The 19,142-nt window shown below is 45.7% G+C and overlaps 3 protein-coding genes across 5 annotated transcripts in view; 2 read left to right on the top strand and 1 right to left on the bottom strand.

The window, feature by feature from the left end:
- Positions 1-1,013: 1,013 nt before the first annotated feature.
- LOC106748617 (dynamin-binding protein-like) lies at positions 1,014-6,872 on the bottom strand. Its single transcript, XM_014627315.1, has 9 exons — positions 6,420-6,872; positions 6,158-6,335; positions 5,867-5,985; positions 4,311-5,762; positions 4,067-4,216; positions 3,390-4,007; positions 3,120-3,302; positions 2,438-3,037; positions 1,014-2,363 (listed from the first exon to the last, which is right to left on the bottom strand). The coding sequence occupies exons 1-9, from the start codon at positions 6,612-6,614 to the stop codon at positions 2,169-2,171; spliced, it is 3,690 nt and encodes a 1,229-aa protein (XP_014482801.1). The 5' UTR covers positions 6,615-6,872; the 3' UTR covers positions 1,014-2,168.
- A 365-nt stretch (positions 6,873-7,237) lies between these two features.
- Positions 7,238-9,596, top strand: LOC106748615 (putative GTP-binding protein 6). Of its 3 annotated transcripts, none has more exons than XM_014627313.1 (4): positions 7,238-7,587; positions 7,870-8,907; positions 8,993-9,182; positions 9,291-9,596. In XM_014627313.1, the coding sequence occupies exons 2-4, from the start codon at positions 7,879-7,881 to the stop codon at positions 9,515-9,517; spliced, it is 1,446 nt and encodes a 481-aa protein (XP_014482799.1). In that variant the 5' UTR covers positions 7,238-7,587; positions 7,870-7,878; the 3' UTR covers positions 9,518-9,596. The 3 variants fall into 3 exon arrangements, with proteins under 3 accessions (XP_014482799.1, XP_014482798.1, XP_014482797.1); XM_014627312.1 differs by having other exon boundaries at positions 7,239-7,370; positions 7,515-8,907; positions 9,291-9,595; XM_014627311.1 differs by having other exon boundaries at positions 7,239-7,389; positions 7,515-8,907; positions 9,291-9,595.
- Positions 9,597-19,008: 9,412 nt separating this feature from the next.
- LOC106748614 (plexin-B-like) overlaps positions 19,009-19,142 on the top strand; it is a 75,803-nt gene continuing 75,669 nt past the window's right edge. Inside the window, exon 1 of the mRNA XM_014627310.1 lies at positions 19,009-19,091. The gene's annotated coding sequence lies outside the window, so the exon portion shown is untranslated. The remainder of the gene's footprint in view (positions 19,092-19,142) is intronic.

Here is a 19,142-nt window from a genome sequence, read left to right as displayed (position 1 = left end):
AAATTAATTTACATTAATCGACCTGGCGCTGAAACGCGGTAGGCGACGTCGTCCACCAAACTGAGGACGCAACCGGTAAGATGCAAAGGAACTTATCTGCAAGATGCATGGTTTTGCAATTTTTGAAAATGAGATATGGTCACTGTGCCTTTGTAAGTGGTTCTTCTTTGGTTTTGACGTCTGGTAAACACGATCGAGGTGAAACTCTTTGTAATGTATCTCCCAGTCGGTGGGCACATTTCCTCGCGCAGAAGCGCTGAGAAAGCAACGTTTCTTCGCGGATCCTCCAGGACAACCGAGTCTTCAATCGAATGCAAGCGTGGACCAGTTTTTCGTTTGAATATTCCGTCAGTCGTTCCAGATTCAGATATAATCGTCTAATCGCGTGCAATGATACGTCACCTTACGGTATCGCACGGATATTCGCGTGAAACGTATGTAGGATTCCACCCGATATTGCGGGGGGTTGTATTTAAATCGTAGATGCATCGTAGCCCAGGATCGCGATTCTAATTTACTCGAATCGCGTTTTCGAGGTCGGAAGAAACAGGCGATCAGCGATCTTAGACATTAATCGGACACGTGGATATCCGACGGCGCTTAATCATTAACCGGCATGATAGGAGCATAACGCGCAATAAAATTAATTTGATTGAGCGTATATACTCGCGTCCGAGAGGCATCTCTCGTCGATTGTCGTTATATCCCTTAGATCAGTATTCACATTTTCGTTTAACGTAAGTTTAGCGTAAGTTTCTTCGTGTAAGCACACGGCGAGTCGCTGTGTATTTCGAAAGACTGTTTTGTTTATTTAAGCGATATATACCTTCTTATTTTGTATCGTACGTTTAGGCGCTTAGCGCACGCCGTCATTGTACTTATTACTGTTGATTGTAACGATAAACGCATTATATACGGTGATAATATAGCCGAGACGTTCTTTTTTTCTTTTGTAATAACGTGTGTTTCATTTCTCTCGAGCAGTTTTCCTGTAGCGGTAAATATATATCTCAATTTATATCGAATGTTTCGGTATTCTTCTGATATTATATTTACAAATTAAATAATTAATGACTACGAATGTCGGTGATTCAAAAGAGACGGTAATCGACATATCGTGTTCCTTATTAATAATCGCAATGTTTCATTCATTAGGATGCTACTAATCTTAGCAACTCACTTTGGGATAATGTGGAACATGATAAGAGGCATGAAAGGTTCAAAGATGACTTTGCGAGCTGATTCAAGTTTTATTGATCCCGTAACAGACTCGTGGCATCAAAATGGTGTGATATGAATATTTTTTCTTAAATATTAAATATACTAAATGAGGGAGTTCTCAAAGATCATTGGTGGAAATATTTAAATGGTTCCTTATGAAACCAAAAGAACACTCGTGTCAAATCGGACAAGTGATTGACTGATTGAAGTTCTGTATATAATACTTTTATTAATATCTTCACGGAGTGAATATTCATAATTTTTAAATAGCATATAATTTATCGGAGATTGTAATACTATGTACAAATATATATTCGAAATTATAACAGCAAATTTGATAAAAAGATTAGCATAATTGTGTAAAGGGAGGTAGGAGGTGAAGTGTATGCGAGTAGAAAAATCGATCGTTAATGTATATATACGTTTGATAGGTACGCCGCATACATCACTCTTTGTGACAAAAATGTTCCATCAGAACTTTATCTTGTTAGGCAAGAATATGCGTTATTGTTGTTATTGCGTTATCGCTGTGCTATAATATCGATTACTGACTTCGTACAGTTGAAAATAACGACAATCACAGAGGAAACAGTTTGCACCGGTAAAACACTATGTACATTTATACACACAAGTAACAATTGGGTAACATAAATATGTATGTGTAAAAACTTTAAAAAGTATATAAAATATCAAGTATGTACAAATCTAAGTACTAAAAAGGGAATTAAGAAAGCTATCTTCAAATACTAGCATTGATACTTCATTATAACCTTGTAAAAGTTTCAGTTTAATAATCTTAAATAGATAAAAACACCAGATGAATTTGACCGGAGAAATCTGCGCGCGATTCCTCAATGATACAAGCGCTCTACTAATAAATGATCTTCAAATGGGCTTGCAATACTATATATAAATGTAAACGCGTGCGCCTCGGCCTAATTTCATCGTTATGACTTCGGTTTAACTTTAGAATGTAAGTAATTCCGTGGAACATACCCCTGCTTACCGTCACGATTCTCTACGAGCCACCATTCGTCGTTTCCTTTCTCGTCGTGCGGTCTAAGCAGTCTCAGAGCTTGGCCATTCATAATGGACAACGTGCCCGGTATATTCGCAGCGAAATCGTACATCGCGTAGTAAAACTGAAAAGTCAAACGAAGCGCATTAATAGAAAATATTATTCAGAGCGGAGGACGCGAAATATGAAGATACTAACCTCGCTGTTTATATTCTGATACACTTGAACCCTCGGTGTTTCTGGGATGTTACTGTAAGTGCGACTCACTCTCGGTTCTTTATTCATATCTAACGAAAGCAAATCCTGCAGATGCGACTGAGACGCCTTCCTGACCTCCTTCTCCGGAGAATCCAACGACATCAGATTCGGAGGGCTCTTCCTAGTCGCAGCGACGTTCGTCGCCGCAGCGGAATCGCGAGGTGGACTCTGCTGGGCCGGTTTCAGTTTCTGCGACGGCAGAAATCCTTGAGTGATCCCGGTGTCGACGTACCATTTCGCGGGGTCTCCCATCGGATCCTGCTTCTTTATGGCGGCGACCAAAGTGCCCCTCGCAGCGCCCACGTCTAACGCGGACGTACTGGCAACGTCCTCGACCACTATGTACAACTTATCGGCAGCGTATTTTTCTCTGAGCCGGATCCTCTGCTTCTCGGACTGCATGCAAAGTTGAGCCTGGCCTTCCTCGTCCACTCGAGGATTCGTACCGGCAAATGCGAAACGTGTTATTTGATTCCATACCAAGTTATGATTCACGAGGAACGATTCCAGCACGTCTTGCGTCGACAAGTGCGGCGACGCCTGCAAAGAACGGAGAATTCTTCTTCGTTATTTATGAACATTGTCGTGACGAAAGATACGTCCGTGAACTTTGTCGGTTTACCTCGCAGAGAGTCAGATATTGCTTGGTAATCCTCCCGCTTAGCAACTTCCGAGCTCCAGCGAAGGCACTTATGCAACTAACTAGAATGTTTGCCGCCGAGTCCAACAATATAGGCAATTCCTCCAGCAATTGCTGATTCAGCGCCTCGTAATTACTCTTGGCGGTAAATAATTCCTCTTGTACCTGAAGCGAATAAAGCGAATCGTTAATGAAGAGGGGAAACGTCGGAGGGAACTGCACGCTAATCGATCGTGACGGTGTAACAATTACAATTTTTGATTCTTTATATTTCTCACTCTTAGAAATAGCAGCGTCGTAATCCAACAACTTATCGTGCCTCTTCGATATCAGAACCGCCGGTCCTTCTAACAAAGTCGCTAGCAAATGCAGCGGCGCGTTGACTCTCTTCTCGATGCATGATTTAAAATCTGGCATGTACTGCGACCAAATGGTGGACCTTATCTCTTGAAATCTTTTCACGTCGGAAGTGGTTCCTTGATAATAGTGACCTAAAAATTCGGCTATCACGTCACCAGACATAGCCTCCTCGTTCAAATGCACCGTGCATTGTTCGACGTCTTTCGCCAACTGCCACGTGCACTTCTCAATAGATCTAAATTGCTTTTCTAGCTCCTCGAACTGAACGTCGCACGCCACATTCGTCAGTCCCAGGCTCGCTGATAATCTCGTGCTCAGTCTTGTAGACATCTTCGCTACAGAATGCATGCTTAATTTCGACATTTTGCCGATTAGCGTGTTATCATTGTCCAAATATTTGGATACGATATCTTTCCTACGTTTGTACTCGTTAATGTAGCTAGCCACGTTCGTCATGGCCTTCCACGCATCTTCTGTAGTTGCTTTATCGAGATGATTGTCCTCCGTGCACTGTTATAAATAGCAACCCGTTATAAACCATCAGTTACGTAGCTAACATAATCGCTTACCTTTATTAATTCGTATAATATGAGAGGATATTTCAAGATTCTTTGAACCGGTTTTATCAGGATGGAGCTCATATCGAAGCAAGCGATCTGATGGCGCAATGCTTCAATACCCTTGTTAAATATCCTCATAATTTCCTCATTATTTTCATACTAAAATATATAATTAAATGTGAGATTCGATTATATGTAATTTTAAATTTTCTAAATAATGAAGATGTTTGGTCAACTGAAAACACCCGGATACCTTTTTCAGCAAAGTTAACGACGCTTCGTGGTTGCCGCAATACTTGACGTAAACAGTTTTCAGTTTCTCGGCCATTTTCACGAAACAAGGTCCGATCATCTGCAAGCTCTCATCGCGACCTTTCATCGCTCTCAAGATCATATCCAGTAATTCCTCGGCAATGTGAATAACTTCCAAGATATTGCCGAATAACGTGGAGACGTCGATCCCTTTCGACGTAAGAGAATTCGGATCGTACAAGTTAAATGTTTCGTACGTCAGCTTTAAATCGCGAACGTACTCTTTTTCCGTTATAACCAGTTCCGAGATCACGTTTTGTCGTTGGTCGGCACGCTTTTCTCTTATATCAATCGCACCGTCGGTCACGGATTCGTTTCTTTCACTTCCTCCCTGCACGGAAGGTTCTGCGTTCGCCGCAGCATCCTTCTGCAGCGGCACTCTGCCTGGAGCCGGAGCTGGCGGTGCTGGTCTGTGTGGTTGCGACATTCTCTTTGGCTTTTGTTCCTCACTCGTCGTAACATTCTCTTCTTTATGTCTAATCACCACGAAGTCCTCCAATCCCTCCGTTGATTCTGGCAGCTGGCTCGAAGAATGATCCAACGCCGAGCTTAGATATTCTCTCGGGCACAAGCCGACCAGGCCGCTTTTATTCTTCACATTCACCCAATCCTCGTTCGCCGTGTCCACTACGGTAACGACATCGCCCTCGTGAACGCTCAAATCACCGTCCATTTGTGCGTCGAAGGTGTACAATACTTTCACAGTAACGCCCGGCTCCAGGGCGTGCTTCTTCGCCGGAATCGCATCGACTTCGGGCTGAGCCTGAATATTCTCAGCTTCCACACAATCGACTATAATGTTGACATAAGACGATGGAAAGATGCCCTTAGTGGTGTCGATCATGCCCTCCATCCACTCGGAATCGATGTGTCTGGTGAGATGCACCACTTCACCCGCTCCGAAACTCAGCTCATTTGGAAACTGTGCGTTAAATGGATACAACGTAATGGCATACGGTTTAACGTCGACGGACTTGGGGTGAGTGTCACATTGTGTGTCTGCCGTGCTGCTGGTGGATGCCAAAGCTTCCGGGAATAAATCAAAGTAATTTGGAGCAGGTTCCTCAGGTATGGGTGGAGTCACGGAAGTGGCTTCACCGAGATTGCTGTAAACTGCGCTACTGTATGATGTGGGCCATGTTAAGTTATTTCTCGTTGTGCTCATTTCCACTTGACCGGTGCTATCTTCATCCACATCTGTGTAAGATATAAATCCTTCCGGAAATGTGCCTTCCTTTCCATTTTCTGTTATTCCACGACACCAGCCGTCATCCAAGATCTCTGTGACAGTGACCACTTCTCCTGCAATTAAGTCTAATTCTTCTTCAAGTTGTGCTTTCAGCGTTGTGTTTACCTTAGCTTTCCTTCTTATTGATTTTTTCCTTGATGTTTTCTACACCCACAGTAATATTTTTTTATTATTTCATCATCTTTATTAAGTATTTCCTTCTAATGACACTTTATAAATGTATATAGATAAGATGCAAGTGACTCAACCTTTATCAGTATTGTATCGAGTTCCCATGTATGCGTTGTAGGAAAAATTCCAGTATTGGAACTTGTTCTGCCCATGCACCATCCTGAGCCTATGTCTCTAGTTCCAATTATGAGGTCCCCTAATAAAATTCATAATTCAAATAATTATTTGAAAATTATGATTAATAATTAATATATAGAGATTGTTCTTTGACCATTTCACTATTTCAGAGCCAATACTTATTGATTCTTTCTCAGAAAATTCACGACTCGGTGTAAACAATTATGTAACGTGTCTAGTGATAAGCCTACCTTGTGCAAAGGACAAGTCTCCTGTTTCTTGCCCAGGAAAGCCAGCGATAGCTACAAACAGTCTTTCTGCTTGACTAAACTCTGGAATTTCCACTTTATGCAGATGACTTAAGGGGAACTTGCCAACCCTGTCTTGAGATTGACCCGAGCACCAATGTTTGTCCACTATCTCGTATATCTAAGACGAAAATGACGAGATTGTCACCGGATTGTTTACATTCAATAGGTTATGTATCAGACGTTCACGGCAGACAGCCCGTACCAGGAAGTAATGTCCTTTGGAGAGACTCAGCTCTCCGTCGACGGTCGTGAAGAAATCGTGCAATACCCTCGCCAACGTCCCCGGCTCCATCTCCACGAAGCAGCCGCAATCGCCGTTCTCGCGACACTGAGCTTGTCGGAAGCGGACTAGGCTGACAAATGATACTGCTCCGATAAAGTGGTTGTCACGTGGCATACGAGCTTACGTGTGGCAGTGTGCGAGCATCACTGAGCCTCGCACAATCAGTATTATCATCGTCGCAGTAAAAAATATCCCTGTGCCGCGACGAATGAATGAGATTATTGATTTTTTCGCACTCTCAATGCGTCCTAGCAAGCGTTATATGCGTGTGGCAGCGTTATATAATGTGTCAGGCTATTAATATCGTTTCACTCGAGTTACATACGTCAATATGTATCAAATATGTTAAGATATAAGATGGTTCGATGCTTATTAGAACGGATGGAGTTTAATTGATTCACACATTCATTAGATGATCACGTTAGAAAATTTCAACATATTTAAATATAATGGCCTATATTCTGAACTCACTTTTTATCGATAAATACTCCTAAAAGTAGTGTAGAAACTATCTGATTGACTAAAAAGCCGCATTTAAGGCATTTTTATCAATGCAAGTGAACTCAGAATATGGATCAATGCGTGGAAAATATACCTGGATGTTTCTTTGGAAATATTCATACATTTCTCACGAAATGCTACTTTTTATAAGCATATATTTTCCACACAAATTAAGATTTAAAGGGGTAATGCACAATAACATGTACTGTTCTAAAAAATTTAAGATAATCACGCAATCTTATAAATTTTTCAATAATATATCATGCGTGGAACCTTGTGCGCCTCGCCCAGTATCGCTTCGTATGTGTTGGATGCTCTTCACACCGTCGTTACAGAATCAGCTGATCAGTGAAATACCGCGCAATCGTTGTGCGTTTTACATAATTGAGTGAGAAATATATCTAATGTATATATATGTATGCGTTAAAGTTGTGCTAGTTGGTGATACATAAGATTGTATCGTGTGAGAAAAAGAATATCGTGTAGTTCTAACTTACATATTTACTTTGTTAGAGAAGAGGTTAGAGCGGCCAACATAACCTTACGCGGGTGAACTATTCCAGAGGATGACACGGTCAATGACAGTGTAATTTCGCATCGCCCGCAATTTGTTCATACGCATCTATCGTTAATTTTGTTTACGTAGTATCAAATGTTAGTATTAAATGTTAATCTGTCGAGAATAATAATCATGTCGAGTAATGAGACACATTCGTAGGAGAGGTTAGGTTCTCTGTATACAAAAGATAGAATGACGTTAATAGCGAATATTTTGTACGATTTGCCCAAGTAGTCACGATAAATTAAACACATTCAACTTAAATTCAACGATAATTCAACAAATTCAAGTCTACTTCTATTTAACAAGACTTGCAAGATGCATTGTGTACGTAGAATTCTAAATGTTACATATCAGAATTCACAAATATGCAATAAAGTGAACAATGTGAACAGAATATGTGAAAGACTAAGAGTATTGCGACAAAATACCGCTTATCGTTTTAATCACGATTCTAAGGAAGAGAGCGCAGAGAGCGAAGAGAAGCAGAATGAATACACAGAGCTTTCCAACCGTTACATAGGTACTGCAGCTGGGCACAGGATATTTGTTTTGCAACCTTACATAAAATGGGGCAGAGACAAGAAGAGAAACACTACACCGGAGCTACAAATGGCCGAAGCTGTGGCGCTCATAAATACTCTACCGTATTGGTGCGTAGTTGGATGCAAGTACGCACCGCTGCTCACTTTGGAGAAGAAAGCTTTGCTCGGTACCGGTGCGATAGATAACCTGAAGCGGGATATACACAAGTGTGATAACCCCTCGGCGATATTCATCAGTACTAATCAGTTGAAATTCGTCCAGATGGTTCAATTGGAAAAGATTTTCGGCTTACCGATATATGATCGTTACTCCATAGTTATTCATATATTCCGCCAGCATGCAAAGAGCCCAGAGGCGAAGGTGCAGGTAGCCCTAGCGGAAATACCGTACATCCGGAAAAAGATGTTGGAAACATCCATAGGCAGCAGTGGCAAGGCTAATATAACGGATAAGATAAAGCTGATGCTTAACAATAGGGAGAGGAAATTGAAGAATGACCTGAGCAAGTTACAACAGCATCGTCAACTTACCAGGAAAAGTCGTCAGAAGACTAATATGCCCACGGTCGCTGTGGTCGGCTACACGAACTCTGGTAAGACTTCCTTGATAAAGGCATTGACGGACGACCAATCCCTGCAGCCTGAAAACAAATTGTTCGCGACTCTTGATACGACCGCACATCGAGGTATGTTACTCAATAAATTGAAAGTAATCTACATGGATACTATCGGATTCATTCAAGACGTGCCGGAAACCCTGATCGAACCGTTCATAGTGACTCTGGAGGATGCCATAATCGCTGTACGTCGAGTATTATCATTACCGTCATTTTCTTTTTCCTTTCTTTCATGACGATGTCTGATCATTTACGGGTTCTCTTTCCCAGGATGTGATCATTCACATATACGACGTCAGTCACCCTGATATGACGGCGCAGTATGAGCATGTTCAAAATACGATAAAACCCATGATAGGCGAGAATCGTCTGGTGATCGACGTCGCCAATAAATGCGATCTAGTTGAGAGCGATTGCATACCCAAGGATGCGATCGCCGTCTCTGCTACGAAGTTAACAGGTGCGAGTAAAATATTCTATCAGCCGCTCACGTAAATCGAGCGGGCGAGATTGACGGTGTTAGTTTGAGTAGGATAAATATGATGTTTAAGATCGTGAATATTTGCAGGAATCGATCTGTTGCGTTTGGAGATAGAAAAGGTCGTGCTGGGCACTGTCGGATTATTACGCACACGTGTAAGGGTGGAGAATGGCAGTGTTGCAGCCAGCTGGCTGTACAAATGGACAACGGTTATGAATGCCATACCAGACCCAAATAATGCTCAATACTTAATTATGGACGTACTCGCTACTTCACGCGATATTCAACAGTTCAAGCAATTTTTAAGACAATAAAATTATTTATACCACAGTTTATGCGCAACGATCCCTTCCCAGATAGACATATTTTGGTGTATTGTCTGCATCGTGACTAACGTAGTAAGTACGTTAAGATGCATCTTCATACAAGAAGCATTTTGTTAGTATATAGGATAAAAGACAATAACCATTGCCATCTTGAATATTTCTTAAACTAAGTGAGATCATGTGATCGGATTATCATCTGACGCCGTCAAAATTACGACAATATTCTGATGCCGTAAATATTATTGCTTATTTTGTCCGAAAGAAAACGCAATTAATTTGGAATTATTATAGTAAGAAGTCAATACTTCGATTAAAATTATGACATAATAAATAAGTATTTCTTAAAACAACAATATTTTAAACGTGTGTTGCTGCAATGAAATCACAAAGCATATATTAAATGTGTGCATATTAAGCATTTCTGTTTATTTAGGTTGATATTTATTTAATCTTTAATAAGAAGCATTGAAGTTATATTTTATATAGTTTGCAACAATGGTAATAATCGCACGTAGATATTTTATTTTTTTTCCTTCGATTGGTATAATTTTTACTTTGTGATAAAAAGGGACAAATCACTCATAATCGTTACTATAAATTGGGGAACTGTATTATTGTAATTTATAGAAAACATTTCGCAACGTATATTGATAAGTTATCGCGAATATTTTTTGTCAGAGTAAATCACAGAGATTGTACTAAAAGATACTAAGAACGTAATTCCGGCGCAGCGTGCTGCCAAGAAGTCGTTGCTTTTTACGAGTCAGCCTGTACACGTGCTCAGCACGTGTTTTCGTACAGCCGCTTCTGAATGGTAGATACACGGGACACGACTCGAGATTTCGACTGAGACATTTCGTCACGGTTGTTAGCAAAATTAAAGGCTTTATTACACTTAGCTACGAGTACAGCGAGTTTACGAGGTTCGTTGTAAGGATGATGCTAAAGCTAAGCTTGTCATTTGTACTTCGCATCCACGTGCATGACCTTGGTGAAACCTAGCGAAATAGTGACTGCTTCTTGGCAAAAAAGGTGATAAAAAGTGAATTTTTTTGGGACTTGTCGAGAAACAGTGACAAAAGATGACTTAATGACAAAAAGTGATTGAATGATAGCGTTGGATTCGAGGAACATATAACGCTATTCCAATATCCGCCACGCCAGTCGCAAATATACGAAGCGAAGAATGTCGAGCCGCATGCACACCGAGCGACAGATACGAAAGAGAGCCAAAGCTCTCGAAAGCGCGCGGCCTAAAATTTGGTGAACGATTCTAGATCGCCGCTCGACGAGAGAAAGAGGTGGCCGTCGGGATGTTTAGTTATCGCGATCGTTTTATTAAGAGTTCCGTTTGTTTGCCTTATCTTTCTCCGCACGCGCGTATGACAGCGGCCATCCACCGCGAGGAACTTGGCAGCGAGGGTGCCGCTGTAGCGCGATGTATAATTCATCGAGCTCGATGGCTCTTTGTGTGTATATAAAGGCTGTCCCCGGAAACTCCATATAATGACAGTAAAGCGAAATGTGCCCCAACGGTGTGTGTATATCTTCCAGAATTGCTTTTCTTTATTCAAGCATGGAATTTGAATTATCCACTGTAACTTCGTGTCCTTTCTAGCCCTCTCCTCTTTATCGTCGAAATCGAGGTCATATGTGTATCGGCATCTTAAATGTGTGTAGACGTCTTTTTATTTATACAATAGAGCCGAGGGCGTTACGCCGGGGAGGCAACTGACGGATCGTCGGGCTGATAGCAAGTCGGAATAATTTACACAGTAAACAATTTTATGTTAAATTTAACACATTTCACATGTCCCAAACGGCCCATCCGAATTTCTGTGTTGACTTAATACAAGATGAATATGTTAAGAAGTAGCGTATAATCACGACAACTGAGGAAAAATAACTGTAAAACTACTAAAACTAATCTTTATGTTAAACATATACTTACATATAAATTATGCTATTTCAACATACAATACAGAACGCTGAATATCAATTTAATACGAAATCTTCAAATACCACAATCAAATTAGAAGCCATTCAATACTCATTTGAGTATTTTTTATCTCCCTCCTCCCCCTATTGGACCAATGTTACGTGACATGAGGGAACCCCCATCCTCCTATCTTCACATTATGTTATTAGATTTCTTTAAGTCTAATACGAAAATAAACACCGTGTACCGAGGGTTTAATGTGACATCCCGTGGTCTTTACCCCCTTCTTCTGCCATGACAGCTGCCACGCAAAATAATAGTCTCTCTCCTCTCCTCATGGTGTGACGTAATTGTGGAATGACCCTTTATGTTATATACTCAACACACGGCTATGTTGAGTATTCAATAAAAAAAACTTTTAACAAGGGCCAATTTTAACACGAAAACAAACTTGTTTTTACTGTGTACGGAATAGCAATAATCCAGTAAACACTAACAATAACATCATATCAATGGTATAATTTCCCATTCAATAATATAAATACAATATAAAATGCGTTATACATAACAGTTACATTGTTGAACGAGAAATGACACCATTGCCGTAATGTCACTGTTGTCTTAGTCAGTGTTTACTGGGAATCGATATCTCTCTGTTCAACGATTCGGTCTGCGAATATTCAAAAATGTCATCTGCCGGAGATCGCGCCGTGGGGCGACGCACAATCGTCGTAAAATCTAACTTAACGAGCTCGAGGTGAATGCGAATCAGGTGACTGTCAATGAGTCTCGACGGCCACGTGGTTCTTTTGACCATAAAACTGCACGGCGTGCACTAACGCGAACGGCGCGTCATTAATATCAGGCGATGGCAGGACATCCTCTGTGAAGCCTTATAGAGCACCCCGCAGGATTAATCGCGTCCGTACGCGGACGCGGAGGTGCCCCAGGACGACGCGTCGTCCTTTGGCCGTGGAATTAATGAAGGATTGATATCGCGATTATGTTGTAGCAATAGAGAGAAGAGAGGAGACGAAGGTCCAGCGCGGCATCGTGGACCGATCGGCAGCAGCCACGGGCCGCTTCCGGGCGATAATTAATTGCAGGCGTGACGGCGCTTTAACGTCGTTAATTTTCATTATCTCGATCGGAATCCGCTTGTAACCGAGCGCGCGCCGCTTTGCAGCCCGCTAATTTCGCACGCGTTCACTCGCTCGCTCGCACGTTCGCCTCATAGCCGCTTCCGCGAAACGCATTAATAATTCCCCCGGTAACGGGGAAGGAGGGTAGTACACCGAAGGATACCTTGCAAAATTTGTCACCCGCCCGCGCGACGGTGACGCTAATGTCGCGCGCGGCTCCTGCGCAGGGATCGCGCAAGGACGACGTGCACGGTGTGCACTTTGCGCGTCGTTTGGATTATTAAAGCGTGCCTAAAGTAAAACCCAATTATCGCGGCGCCGTGGATGACGCGCGCGCCAACGACAAATTTACGTCGCTTGCGTTCGCCCCCTCGTCGTCCTGCTCGTATAACGGAGTAACGACCCGACCAAAGCGCCGTGTCCGGCGAGCTTCGTTCGACGAGCGAGTCCGTCCGCGACTAACGTTTCGCTCGCCGAAACGTCGCGCGGTTTATTTATCTCAGATATAAATGCAAAGGTGAGTTAGTCGGCTAGGTGAGGAGTCCCTCTTTCACGCGAGCTTCCCCGCGCTCGCGAAGTGCTTATCGCGCGTAGCCGAGGGCGTCTAATATCTTTTTCCGGCGAACAAATAGTAAATTAATCATTCGAAACGCAGAGATACGATCTCGAATTGTCCGAATGGTAAAATAATATCGTGGTAAATGCTCGACTATGCAGGGCGCGTGTCTCGCGGATACAATGATATCGCTTGTACGTTTTGTTGTTAAATTAAACACGAAGTTATACCTGCGATAATTCCACGAGAGGGAGGGAGAAAGAGAGAGAGAGGTATATCTCGTTCGCCGGCATATCTGTCTGCTGCCACACATACACACGCGATCGTCGCAAATTCAAGAAGCGGATAATTCGCAAATTGGGGATGCGATGTTCGATCGAATTCGCGTAGGAACTCGCGGACGTTCGATTTCGCACGATACAACTCCGCTTGGCAACCGTCGACGGAGGCTTGATTTAACAAACGAGCCGAAGGTAACGCCGAGTTTCTTCTCGTGCCCAGACAAATTCACCGGAAAAATAATAGTAATAGAGATTCAGTACAATGGTCCATTAGATCCGGCCGCTTGGCCGGGTCGGCGTTTATTTAACGCTTTAAACACAAAGCTGCGGCTCGCACCGGTCCTATTGTGCGAGCTCCGGGCAATTAAGCGAACGATTGGCTAACGAACGTCGATCGCCGTCGTGCGACTCGTGTAACGTAATGATTGCCGCCGCGCGCGCTGATTTGCTCGCTGTTACAGATTCAATTACGGGTGTGCTCGCGCGCTCTGATATTTCGCGCGGCCGAACGTTCCGAGATCAACGGCGGAAATTAAATTAAACCTAACGCCGCCGTGCGCAACGTCCGAGCATAAATAACGGCGAAAGTGACACCGGTAACGAGTATAACCCGACACTCTCGCGTTGTTTCAAGCGTCGTTCGGCCGCTCGCTTTGCGATAAGCGATGATCTGCCGGCGACGCGCCGCTAGTCCGCTAAACGAAGTTTGGGGACTTTTACGCGATTCGCGCAAAAGTAATCGATTTTCGGAAAACTGTTTCTCGAAGCGACTAATGAATCCAATCACCGGATCGTAACCGGATAACGCAGCGCACTTCGAAAAAATCGCGATACCCGCCTCCGATTTCCAAGATTTCCGACTTTTCCTCCGGGCGCGCAAATTTTCTCATCACACTCAGCCGTCACTAGAAAGTTTACAAGAAAGTACCCTGAAAGAATACGAATTGTGAGCTTAGGCAATCGTGCGTTTTCCCGGGTATACATTTTCTCACGCCTAATTCGCCCGGAGTGGTATTGAAGAGACGCGAAAAAAGTGGCTAACTCGTGGCGAGTATTTGATTTTCACGCGTGCGCGCGAGTTTTCTCACGTTTAATCGGCCGAGTGACGTGGAACGCCCAAGGCGCGAAATCGGCGGGCCAAGGTGGGGCCCGGCCGAATATACGCGACTCGGTTAGTAGCGACTCGAGTTTGAGCGGCTCAACTTCAAAGGGACGCTGAAAAATTCGTACGGCCGACCCCGTGCGAAGAGAACACCGGCGTATGCCTTCGCGATTTCTTCCCATTCTTGCGAATTATCCCCTTCTCTCTTTGTTTCTCCGTCCCGCCGCTCACCCTCCTTCTTCTTCTTCTCCTCCTTCTCGTCCTTTTCTCACTCCTTCACATACTCACGTTCACGAGAGGTCGAACGGAGTAATGCGCATTTGCATACGCGCCCGTTTCCCCCGCCGTTCCGTTTTGTCCTCGTCATTGCGCTTTATGACGCGTGTCGTCCAGGGCATGCAGTCATTTATCGCCGGAGCTTCGTACGATGTTCGCCACCTCAGCATATCGGAGCTTGGCGTGATAGATTCGGCACCAACGTGTTCCGACGCCGATACTTGTTGAGCACTCGATGACCTGAAATCAGAGACTCCAGTGGCATCTCGAGGCATCGCAAACGGATAAGAAGATCGCGTTTCTCGGTTAAATTCAGGCAGAATCGGCTCTAACAGAATTTCAACTCGAGGTTTGTACGATGTGATTGTAATTAAAAAGGAGATTAGGATCCGAAATTGGCAGTGTCAGGCCGTAGCAATTGTCAGTTGTAGCGATAGAAATGACAAATATATAAATCTTCCCTCTCTCATCTCGCACCTGTTTCTAAAATCTGTACAGTTCCGAAAGCGTTCGCTGATCACGCGTGCACGTTTCCGAGAGCAACTCTCGAGACGCACTGAACGTTGTTGCAGCGAAACCGCGATACGGTAGTAACGGTATCGATTATCGAGGGAGATCGATTGCGGGAAACGAATACACGCTGTTCTCCGGGGAAATCACTGAGACAGCGAGGACATTTTGGTCTATCGACATGTGATCTCACCTTGGCGAGGCCACTTTGGCTAAAAAGGTCGTCGGAATTTCGCGAGGCGATTCGCCGTTCGCGGCTACCTCCAGTCAGATACGTTCCTGTCGGCGACGGTCGCGCTATTGGCCGTCCAGCGGGCGTGGGAGCTCTGCGGGGGTTCGTGACGTCGTACGGTTAGTACAACCGTGCTGGGGGTGGACCGAGGCGTGTGAGACGGCTAGTATCCGGCGACAGGGCGAGAAGGGGGTAGGAGCGTGATAGCCGGTCGGCGCAAGTGCGAGTTCTGCGGCGGGGCAGCGGGGCTGTACGAGGGGGAAACATTGGAGGTTATCATAGGGGGGGAGAGGGGCGTATCGCGGCCTGGCGGAGCCCAGTCGAGTCCCGTGAGTCCGGGCAAGCACTGCTCGAGTAGGTGGCATCGTGGTGGTGGTGGTGGTGGTGGTGTTAGGCGTCGTCCGGGACTGAGGAGAGATTCCTCCAAGAACCGCCATCGAGTACCGCCGCCGCCGCCGTTGTCGTGTTTGGTCGTCGCACCGCCGTCGACGAGGCGTTGCATCGTCGCGCGCTCGGTAAAAGCCTAGCCCTGAAGAAAGGAATAAACAGCCTCCCTCGTCTCTCTCGCGCTGCATGTCGAGAGAGTAAAACGGGTGAGCGGGGGAAAGAGAGAGAGAGAGAGTGTGTGGATATAGAAGAAATTAATGTAAGAGAGGGAGAGAGTATGAAAGAGTGAGAGAGAATATAAGTGAGAGAAAAAGAGAGAGAACGTGTGAATGCGGGAGAGATAGACAGTGAGAGAGAAAAATACAGAAGGTGAGAAAAAGATAACGCTATCGCGAATTACGAAAAAGGGAGGGTAAAGCGTGGGTTCCGACGCGTTTCCAGAAGCGAGACAAAATACTCATCCCGACCGCTGTTATCAGTCGCCGGTTGTTATCGAAGCGAAAAGGGAGAGGACGCGCCTACCGTCGTGCGGCGCGCGAAGTACGCGTCAAGCTGAGCCTCGCCGAGTCAAGCCTTGCCGACGAGGTGGAGGAGGAGGAGGTAGTAGAAGAGGGAAGAGGCGGCGGCGGCGGCAAGAGCTGTCACTTCGATCGCCATTTTAGCGCCGAGGAACGGCCGCGCGTCGTGTAGGATACACGGTTGAGTCGATGCGTGCGTGTCGGCGACGCGACGCGATAAATGCTGTCGCCGTCGTCGCCGATGCGTCTCTTGGCTTGTGCCGCTCTCTCCTCGCCGCCGAGCACTCGCGAGTGCATTCGCAGTTCTTCTCCCTCTTCCCTTCCATTAACAGCAGGCAGAAAGAGAGAGAAAGGAAGAGAGCGCATGTGTGTGTAAGAGATGGATAGACAGAGTGAGAGAGCGCAGCTAGTATGTTTCTCGTTACGAGATACTCACATTATGTTTCCTTTCTTAGATGTCGTTAACGCATTTTTATCGAGAGGAGGGGTTCGATCGACGGGTCCGTCTATTCCACAAGTATATCTCCCTCTCGGGACGTAGTTAAGTCGACGATTTAAAGTATTCCACTAACATGCGCGACATCTCGTTAATATTTGCGTCGTTAGCACAACTGCACTTTAAGCGCCCCGAAGCACTTGTAGCGTCGTGCGAGCTGCACTCTCCCGACGGGTGATTTTTGTTTTTAAACCGGAAAAGATAACTCGCTAATTCCTAATTTTATCGAAGTTGCATTTTGCGGAGAGCGACGTTGCGTGCCTCGACACGCAAAGCTTTCTGGGTCGTTGCGTGCTGCACGCCGCGATAGCGAACGATCTCAAAGTGCAGTTGTAAATCCGAATAATCGCGAATCATTAGTGGCGCCGCGATTTAACGTAGTCCCTAACCTGCAACGCAGCGTCGCGTACGTGAATCCGCATTCGAATACGCGCATCTCGCGACGATAATTAGGTGTTCCCAAACCGCTCGATAATCGTGTGCCCGGCTAATCGCGAATTGGCTGTGCAGTTGCGTGTCTTGTCGCGTATCTCGTCGTGTTATCACGCACATTAAAGCACCACGGGACGATCTCAGTTGTACGTTGCTCGTAACGGTTTTGCAAAATGGTGTCGATAATCGGATGTAAATGGCGATGCGATTTCCAAAGTCTCGTTAAAACGCGCCTCTCTCGTTCTCGTGCGTGAGTGAACGAACGGGCGACATTCGCGGTGTCGAACGGACGCGCGTGGGTGACACGAAGTCGCGCGACGGAGGAGTGTTGAGTGAAAGAGAAGAACAGGAGGAACGAGTATGTGGAAAGGACGCCGTCCAGACGTGCGCGAGAGGCGGTATGTGAGAAAGAAGGTAGGCAGACAGGAAAAGAGAGTAAACGATCGAACAACGAGAGAACGAAAGAGAGCAGCAAGACGCAGTGTGCGTGTATGCGTGTACGTGTGGGAGAAAGGAAAGAAAGCGAACGAATGGGCGAGAGAAAAAGAACGAATCAGCGGGCGAGAAAGAGAGGAGTGAATGAACTGGTGCGAAAACGAGAGAGAAAGCAACCGAGCGAATGAGTCAGGGTAGGAAAGAAGGGGAGAAAGGCAGAGAAAGAAAGAGAGAGAGAGAGGGGGGAGGCAGGCAGGCGAGAGAGTGAGTACGAAAGAAACTCGGCGCCATACTGGCTCCCCGCGGTTCCGCGACACGCACGCCGGCCGGCCGGCTAGCGATGTAGTTTGCGATTTCCGAAGGTCCGCCGATCGAGCGTTTCCCCCCCGGAAAATAGCACGGGAAAACGCGCTCTGATCGATCGCACCCGTACGCTTTTCTTTTAGATGCCGAAGCGGCGACACCTGTCCTCACGCCGAAAAGCCGTTTCGCGCCGCAACGTCTCTGTCACGCAGCCGACCGCGGACTATCCGGAGAACAGAGACGACCGTTCTTCTTCTCTCATCGACGAGATTCCCGCGAACCGCCCCCTGCGGCGCGCGTAAGGGCGAGCGGAAGAAGCGACGAGCGCAATACACAGCCGAGAGCGGAATCGGAATTAATCCGAAGGGACACGTGCGCGATGATTCTGCGCGGCTGAAGGTCAGTAAAAGTGAGCGGACGAGAGGCGGCTAGACGTAACGAACTGGTAAACAGAGTGAGACACGCACGGACACGCACGGACGTGTAAGCGCATACCACGTCATAAGGAGCGCGTCTCGCGGAGCAACGCCGGCGATAACAACGCGCTCTCTGCAAGATTCTCCTTCGCGGAGCGGAACACGACCGGAGCCGACTTGTGATGTCGGACCTCGCGGCACCGCCAGGCTCGTGGTGATCAAGTGCTTCGCAGCAGAGTGCGTCTAATACGCGAGGTCGAGTACGCGCCGCGGTCACGAGTGCGCGGCGATCGGGGAGTCACGAGGCAACCCGGTATATAACGATATAATAGCGAGCCCTGTGGCGGCCCTGTGTGAGTGTGTGTACTCGGAGCACGAGGAACGTCGTCGAGAACGTCGGGGGGTCCCGAGTGACGTCGGGGGGGCGCGTGCAGGACTGACTTTGCCCCCCCACCCCACCCCTGTACTCCAGCATCTGGAAGGATCAGCGCGGTGAAGAGAGGATCGCTCCGTCGGTTTTGCAACGTTGCGGTTTAGGTGAGTCTCGAAGAGATCTTTTCGAGTTTTTTCTTTTTGCATATACAACGA

The sequence above is a fragment of the Dinoponera quadriceps genome, unplaced genomic scaffold (assembly GCF_001313825.1).
Source record: "Dinoponera quadriceps isolate SergipeBrazil2010 unplaced genomic scaffold, ASM131382v1 scaffold3035, whole genome shotgun sequence".
In the NCBI taxonomy this organism is placed as follows: domain Eukaryota; kingdom Metazoa; phylum Arthropoda; class Insecta; order Hymenoptera; family Formicidae; genus Dinoponera; species Dinoponera quadriceps.
Note: the sequence above shows the minus strand (reverse complement) of the source record. Positions and strands in the feature narration are given on the sequence as shown.